General features: G+C 40.8%; 1 protein-coding gene across 1 annotated transcript in view; it reads left to right on the top strand.

The window, feature by feature from the left end:
- Positions 1-5,056: 5,056 nt before the first annotated feature.
- The window catches only part of stt3b (STT3 oligosaccharyltransferase complex catalytic subunit B), an 83,695-nt gene continuing 80,789 nt past the window's right edge, over positions 5,057-7,962 (top strand). The window contains exon 1 of the mRNA XM_020606770.1: positions 5,057-5,660. Coding sequence (XP_020462426.1) covers positions 5,389-5,660 — 272 coding nt within the window. The 5' untranslated portion in view covers positions 5,057-5,388. The remainder of the gene's footprint in view (positions 5,661-7,962) is intronic.

Raw genomic sequence — 7,962 nt, 5'->3', positions numbered from 1 at the left:
AGGGAGAAAGAAAGAAATGTTCCTTTAACAGGTTGCCAAATGAGAAATTGTATACATTTAAAAAGCGATGGTGCCAGGACTGACCCCATTGAGCTGCTGATGCAGTTAAATTTTTTTTTTCTCCAACAGATTAAAATTTACAATGCAAACATAGAGACGTGTTTCCTGAAAAGCCCCTGAGAAAGGAAACTCTATGTCAAACACTAATTAATGAATATTAAAGAAACATAGTTAAACTTTAAAAACAGATGCTATTGTTTGTTGTGCTTCATATTTATAACACTCAAAAATCTACTTTGGTGAAATAATGTGAGTGCACTTTGATCCAGTTAGACTGAGAGTTAACAAACAACTCAGCAACTGTCATCAGATTTTCATTCAAATATTGCTAAATCCTGCTTGGCACACTGAAACACGTGACATCGCCTTTTTTCAAGTCATGCTACAAATTGGTGAGAAGAGTACAATATGATTACAGAAAATTTTACAAAAAATTTCACCTTTTCAACGGCAACATTCCTAGTAAGCAGGTGATTGCAAAACTAGTTTACAGGCCTTTAGGAAGGAAGAAAAACTATGAAAAACAGAGCATGACTGACCAGCAGAATCTGTTTTTCAATTTGAATATCATGATCAACCTTGTCAACAGAAACTGTGAAATTAGCTAAACTAAAGCAGAACTGGGAAATGAAACTGGAAACTTATCTGTCCCTGTGAAAAATCTTTGTTTTCTTCTCACTGTTCTCGTGAAAGATTTTGAAAGTGTATCAAAAAAAAGTTAGCAAATGAATAATTTAAACATTTACAACAGTTCAGAAACAGAAATATATATACATGACATAAATACAAGTGTTTAGATTCTCTGGGTTAATTTTCACTAAAACCTTGGAATATTAGCTTGATGTGCACGTTGCAGTCACATTGCTCTCAGGGTCAAGTCTTTATTCAGTCCCAGCTGATCCTTCTCTGGATGGCACAGAGATGAACCTCATTATGGTCTTTAAACATTTCTTTTTGTTCAGAAAGCCCTTCCTTTCCTTCAGAATGATCAAACTCTCTTGCATCTCCAGACTATCCATCTCTTTGTTTCTTTGTGTGAGGATGGGTTTTAGCATAACCTCTGTATCTGTCTACTTGTATTCAAAACATATAGATCTAATGGTTTCAGATTCCCCAAACTGCTTTGGAATAAAGATTTGTTTTATGGGCCAGCGCAGCTGTTTCCTGGTAGGCAAATAGAGTACTGTAGATCTGTTGGCTCATTCCTCCACCAAAACACACTGCTTGCCTCGGTGCATGTGTGGTGACGGAATACTTGTCAGTTTTGTAGCATCTGACGTCTACAAGCTTTACTAAAACAATCTTCGACTTGCACCTTTTTAGACAGTGTGAACAGCTTGGCCTAAATAATGGGCCTGTCTTTTCACTTGTCAGAGCAGACTGTCTTGTTTATACAACACATGAGCTGTTCCTCAAAGTTCTTATCCAACAGGTGGTTTCATTTGGCACTGAAAATGTCCTTGCCACATGCAGCATTCTAAAATAAAAATAAATAATCATTTCTTTCCTTTTATGGCCCAAATTGTTTGGAGTTTCATTAGTTTACACAAAAATGGCTAAAAAGTAATTGAACTACTTGAATCACTATATAAATATGAATCAGCATAGCTGACGACCTTCAAGCTACTGCAAAAAGTAGTTAAAGTACTAGTTTACAATACATGTAGTTCACTACCCCCCAACGCTGATATTATATTATACTCATCAGAAGTCAAATTATCCATAGGAGTCGCTGGGTAAGAGTTAAAAAGATAACTCAAGTGTCATGCTGGAAGTACATACCAGCCACAATCTTAAATTTATCTGTCCATTTCCCACTACTTAGTGGGAGTTAGTCTAGGACCTAGACTCTAGGTCGTAGTGGCACCTGCTTAGAGAGGTAGCCCAGTTCCTAGGTCATATGGGATGCATAATACCTTCAGTTTTTTCTGGATCATCCTCCATTTGAACATGAACAATTCCACAGGGAACTATCCAGGAAGCACCTCAGCTGACTTCCAATGCTGTAAGTTCCATGTGGATGTCTGAGTGTCTAATCTTTTATTCATGAGTGAGCCCATCTAGCCTTACAGATCTCATTCTTTTGGTCCATATTAGTATTTCCACTGATGGTCCCACCCTCCATTCTTGCTCACAAATTATCAGCAAGACTGAGTGGTGTGCCGTATCAAGCTATCTTAATTCATCCACAGCTGATCCTGATTCCCACTGCTTCACAGTGAACTGTAACTATCCCAGTGCACACAGGAGGCCAGAGTCTGATGAAGCTGGCAACAACTTGGCAGCCCAAAAGTTGTTCTCATTAAAAGGCCAGTCAACTGATTTCCCCACATAATGTTCAATTTGTTTCTCCTGAATAGTGCTCAGTCTGTGAGAATAGCATTCTGTGGCTATGGAAAGAGCTTGTCTGATGAAAGATACTATCATGATCTATTTGGGGTAATGGGGGATGCAGTGTTTTTGGAGCCTGATCCTGCTGTTTTGATTTCAACCTTTCTTTTGTCACTTGGGAATCCCCCAACTTAATGGAAGTGCAATACAAAATGTCTGGAGTTGATGATTTAGTTAATGATTTAGTCTATTATTGTTCTATTTAGCATTAGTAAATGATTTATTAACATTAAAAGAATGATCATTTACAACTTATAAACCCTATATATAGGGTGACTTATCAGAAAGTGGTACCAAATGTGGTTTTTCACAAAAGCACGAACTTGTAAGTTGCAACAATGTCTGTATTAAGATTCATTTCTACCAGGGCCTAATGTTGGCACATAAATCATTTATGGTGTACTTCATCTAGCTCAGTAAAAGATGACACTACAGTTTCAAAATCATATGAATGTGTTGACCATACATTGATGCAAAACTGGTAAAAGCCACGTTTAAATACAACTATAATACTACAAATCTGAGGCAGTATATTTCCTCTGCTGCTTTTCCAACACTAAATAACCCAGTTTTACATAAAGCAGCCCATCATTCTGACCCAACATGAACCTTATGGTGGGTTGAAAATTAAATCCTGCATTTTTAGTGGGTGGCTTCAGTTAAGGCTTGATGTTGGCATAAAGCCTCACTCATTACTGACTCTTTCTATGGGGATTTACAGAAGGGATTACAAGCGATGGCATCAGTGAGATGTGTGCAGGAATGAAGCAAAACAACCTAAAATGAATAAGAGAGATCAAGAAGATATCAATGTGAAAAGTAGATCTTGTGTCTAAAACTGCAGGAATTGCAAAGGTGATAAATGGAAGATGTTCAGTATATATCCCATGAAGGAAAGCCAGACAGTGCAGAGCGCAGAACTAGAGAACAGAATAGCTTTGCATGATTCTGTGTGTCTGATCATTAATGCTGATTAAATCCTATTTTGACAGTTTGTTAAGAGTGAGGCCTTGCCTGTTTACACTTCAGTCATCTGTAATAATATGTTTGTGCTTGAATCTAGCACATCTAGCATGTGCGTGCTAGATTTTGAGGAAGAGCAGGGTTTTCACACATTACATTAAAAATATAATAACCAGAATAAGTTTGCCAGTGCTCTTAACTTGAGCAACAGGCAAACAGCATGACAAAGTTACTTTTCTGCTATCATTATATGTGAGAGGAGGCTTCTCTGCTTTAAAGTTTAACCCACGCCGGTAGTTGATACTTTTGGACACACACAGGCGATCTCTCTCCACCTGTCAAGCTAACTTTGTGTATGGTGTTGTTTAGCGTTAGTACTGCTACTAGCTGTTGTTTCCAGTGTCAACTGCTAAATATTTCTAAATACTGAAAATGTCCATGTATAATGACAATGTAGAAACATGTTTTTTACCCATGCTGCATGTGCATCCTCAATTGCTTTTAAGCTGGAAGTCTGTCTATAATGCAGTCAGACTGCAACTAATTTTCTCTCTGGTCCACAGACATTTTACCTTCCATCCGTCTCCAAGCAAGCCACTTCAGCAGCTTCACTGTATCACAGTCAAATTTCACCCACATTGGCATAAAGCTTTTTAATTTATTACTTCTGAACCCTCCTCCTTGGTTGCTTCGCAAGCTTTTTCGCATTGTCTGGAATTATTGTCATGTGATTTGCCCGTGACCCACCGAATTTTAATGGGGTCATATTTCCTTTAGTGGGTTATCAACGAGAGACTAAAAACTGAAGGCTCTTTCTTAGCTTTTGAAACCCTTTTTTGAAGGAAGAAACATGTCACACAATGCAGCAGTATGACTCCCTGGTGTGTTTTTAATAGGCTAGTTTTTGGACAACAGTGGAGGTCTGCAGCACAGATGAATAAGCTAAGCAAGGTTCTGTATTCACAGACATTACGGTGAGTACACAAAGTTCATTGCTGATTTGTCGCTGTATGGGATCTGGGGAAAATGTAAATAAAAAAAAATCAACAACATCCTTTAAGACATGGGCTCAGACAGACCTCTGGTTAGGGAAATATTAATACTGAATGAATTAAACTTTATTTTGGACTCTCATGCGGGTCCATAGCAAATAATATTCTTATGAAATGATACACGTAGGTGGCGAAAGAATAAAAGCAGCAGAGGAGAAATAACAACAATAATAATGATAATAATAATAATCAGTGCTACCTGGTTGATGAATGCTTGATATAAGATGTACAGTATGGGACAACTTTGCGGACCGACCGCCAGCTATGCTATCCAGAGCAGGTTATGGTTATAATTGTACACACGCTATTTTTGTCCCTTTGCTTTTGATGTGCCGGCACTGTTTCATGCATTTTCTGTGAAATTCATTAATTTCATTGGCTCGTCTGACTTCATCACCCCTGCGCTGCACCCATCGTCTTCACGCGTCTCCGGCGCCAATAAATCATCAGTGGTCAGGTTGTTCTTTTATCATTGGTCGCTTTGGTTGTCCGTCAAGCGCACTCTACCGTGGGATTGGGCTTCTCCAGGAGCTGTCTTTCTTGGCTGTACCTGTCCCGTTGTGAGAGGCTGACAGTCCTTCCTGTTCCAAGCATTGCTCCCGCCCCTTCTTCCAGCTCCAAGGAAGGGAAGAGGAACTGCTCTAGCCGCATGTGTCACTTTCAGTATGCAGCAAAAACGTGCTGCTATGTGTCGCCCTGGCATTATTTAGCAAGTCTTGCCACTGGTGGGACATAAGGTTCAAAGATTGGACTCACAGCCGGTGTTCTGGGGGTGCGGGACGCCTAGGGAAGGTGGTGCAAGTGGTTTCGGACGTGGAGCGTGGCAGAGAAAAGGAAGAAGGGGGGCTTTTCTTTCCTGTGTGATACCAGATAGCTCGCTTCGCTTGCTTGCTTGCTTACCACGAAGGGATTGGCGTAGAATATGGCGGAGCATCACCCGGTGTCCGACAACAAACATAAATCGTCATTGAACTCCGGAGCGTCGTACTCTGGAAACGGGCGCAGCACGGCGCTCGCGGAAAGAGGCACCAACACCGGATCAGGAGGAGGTCTGTCAGGCGGCCTGTCACAGCCGGCCGGTTGGCAGTCCCTGCTGTCTTTCACCATCCTGTTCCTGGCCTGGCTGGCCGGCTTCAGCTCCAGGCTCTTTGCTGTCATTCGCTTCGAGAGCATCATTCACGAGTTTGACCCCTGGTGAGTTTGTTTCCGCACATCGCACTGCAGGACAGGGGGCTGCTACAAATAGACAGTCAGGAAGTTTCTTTTAAAACATGTCAAGTTAACGGTTAGTAGTAACCTACACTTTGTCAAGCAAGCACCCAAATTCACAGAAACTACTGTATGTCTTTGCCTTTTAGTTTAAGAACTTCAAACCCCGCATGTTCCAACACATGGGTACAAATGATAACATCCAGGGTATTGACTTAAGCTACTGTGATAAAGAACTGGAGCTGCCATACAGCTGTATTCTGATATAGCTCCTCTGTCATTTATCGAAACCATTGCTTCCACGTCTTGGCGTTTATGTGTCTTTCCTGAGCATTGTGTTGATAAAACATACCACTTAATTTTGGGCCCACATTTTCAGCTCTGACACTGGATATCTGACGTAGTTGATTATAAAGTGCAACACTAACAGGCAAAGGCGGAGGGGTGGGGACATGGCAGCAGAGTAAACGAGGACACTGGTGTCCCGCTTCATCTGACACAGGTTGAACCCGGAAAGAAGCATCCGCGGTTTAATAGGCTCAAGTCTCTCTGACACAGATTTCTACTTCATTTACCCGCAGAGCACATCTGCTCCAATTTCTATACAGCAACTGTAGCACAGATTACTGGCTATGTGCCATACACCGATTTCAGTAGAAGCCCATTGTTATTTATTATCCTGAACTTTATACCTATAGACCTTGGTTTAGCATCTAAAGTTTACTAAACTACAGTTTTGTCCTTGGATTGAAATGTGCTCCTTGATCTGCATGTCACTTTCTTGTTTTCAGATTCATATGCCTTTTGAAAGTTTACTTTAACCAGACTTTCCTTGAATACACTGCAGGATTTTGTGGTTGTGGTACATACTGCTAGTTTTACTCGTGAATAGTGTGAATAGGATTTCCTCACACTATCTCAGACGGTGCAACAAGACAGCAGCTGACGGTTGGACAGTGAGGTTAGCAGACTTTGGTGTAAGATGAGCTGTAAGGAGGTCTCAGGTATATAGTACCGATGCAGGCCAGTCCTGTGCCTAACCACAGCTGATGCTTGTTTTGCAATAGCCATGATATTGTTTATTTCAAAACCCCTACCAGCGTGGCTGCAACTAGAAATTGTTCATGCTTTTTATTTGTACTCCAAGGGACCGTTGCCTGACCCAAGCCTGCACTGCCTCACTGTAGCATTTGATGATTATTCTGAGAGCAATGCTGTGGATTAAACTGCCAGCTTCATGTCTGTCTGCTAAATAAAAGAGGAGGCTTGAAAGCTTTACCAAGCAAGAATCCTTTAGTTTCTGTATGTTGCTGTCTGAAAGCCTAACATGGCATGATGGGGAGTGAAATTTATTGTTACACATCTTCATTGTTCTCATATTCTCCCTTTTGCTATCAGCCTGACGGCATTATGCACACTGGATATTTGCATGACTTGGGAGTTGTGTGAGATCCTCTGTGTGTGTGTGTGTGTGTCAGTGTTTCCCTTGCAGGATGAGATCAAATGATGCAATAGGTTCCAGATCAAATTGTTAGATATCTATCTATCTGGATTACAGAAGGGTGCATGCCTTTTTTTTAATTTATATGTGAAATATTGTAAGTTTTCAAATGGTGATTGCAGTATTTTAGTCAGGACAGTCTGCCTTATGTAAAGAAGGGGAAGCCCCATGTGTATGTGTGCTTTACTGTCTGCACTTGCATTTGTGAAGGGAAGTAGCTTATCATTGCCTAATTATTGGAAATGTGAAACTGGCTCAAGTTTGAATCTTATGTTTTTTGGTCAGAGTAAATTTGAATTTGTGGAAGAAATGGGATTTTTTTTTCCACAGGTCATGCAAAAGAATTTTAAAGGTTGTCAAGCATTCAGGAGAATAAAAACACAGGAGGGTTTGTAGCCTTTTCTGATCATCGCTTGACAACAGTTCCTTCGCAGGAGGATCGCAGGAGAGCTAACTGTCATATCATCCCTGTGCTACCCTGTTTGTTCTGTCTGTATTACCCCTCTCTGCCTCACACACACACTTCCTCTGATGTGTCCTTGTGATGTGGCTAGTTAATAGTCTGTTTCTATCAGAAGTGTGAAATTGTGCTTTTAGATCTGACAGCAAAAATAGGTTAGTACTGGCATTAGGCAGCTGGCCCATAGGTGGTTAAAGGTAGGGCTGGTGATCTTGGAAACACCAGCAAGAGGAAGCTCAGTTTTGAAAGTAGACAACTGATGAAATCCCACCCTTTTGACACCATGGTGTCACTTTTCAGCCCGTTTTGTTCTCTGTTGTCACTGT

Source organism: Monopterus albus, unplaced genomic scaffold (assembly GCF_001952655.1).
Source record: "Monopterus albus unplaced genomic scaffold, M_albus_1.0 scaffold81.1, whole genome shotgun sequence".
Taxonomy (NCBI): domain Eukaryota; kingdom Metazoa; phylum Chordata; class Actinopteri; order Synbranchiformes; family Synbranchidae; genus Monopterus; species Monopterus albus.
Note: the sequence above shows the minus strand (reverse complement) of the source record. Positions and strands in the feature narration are given on the sequence as shown.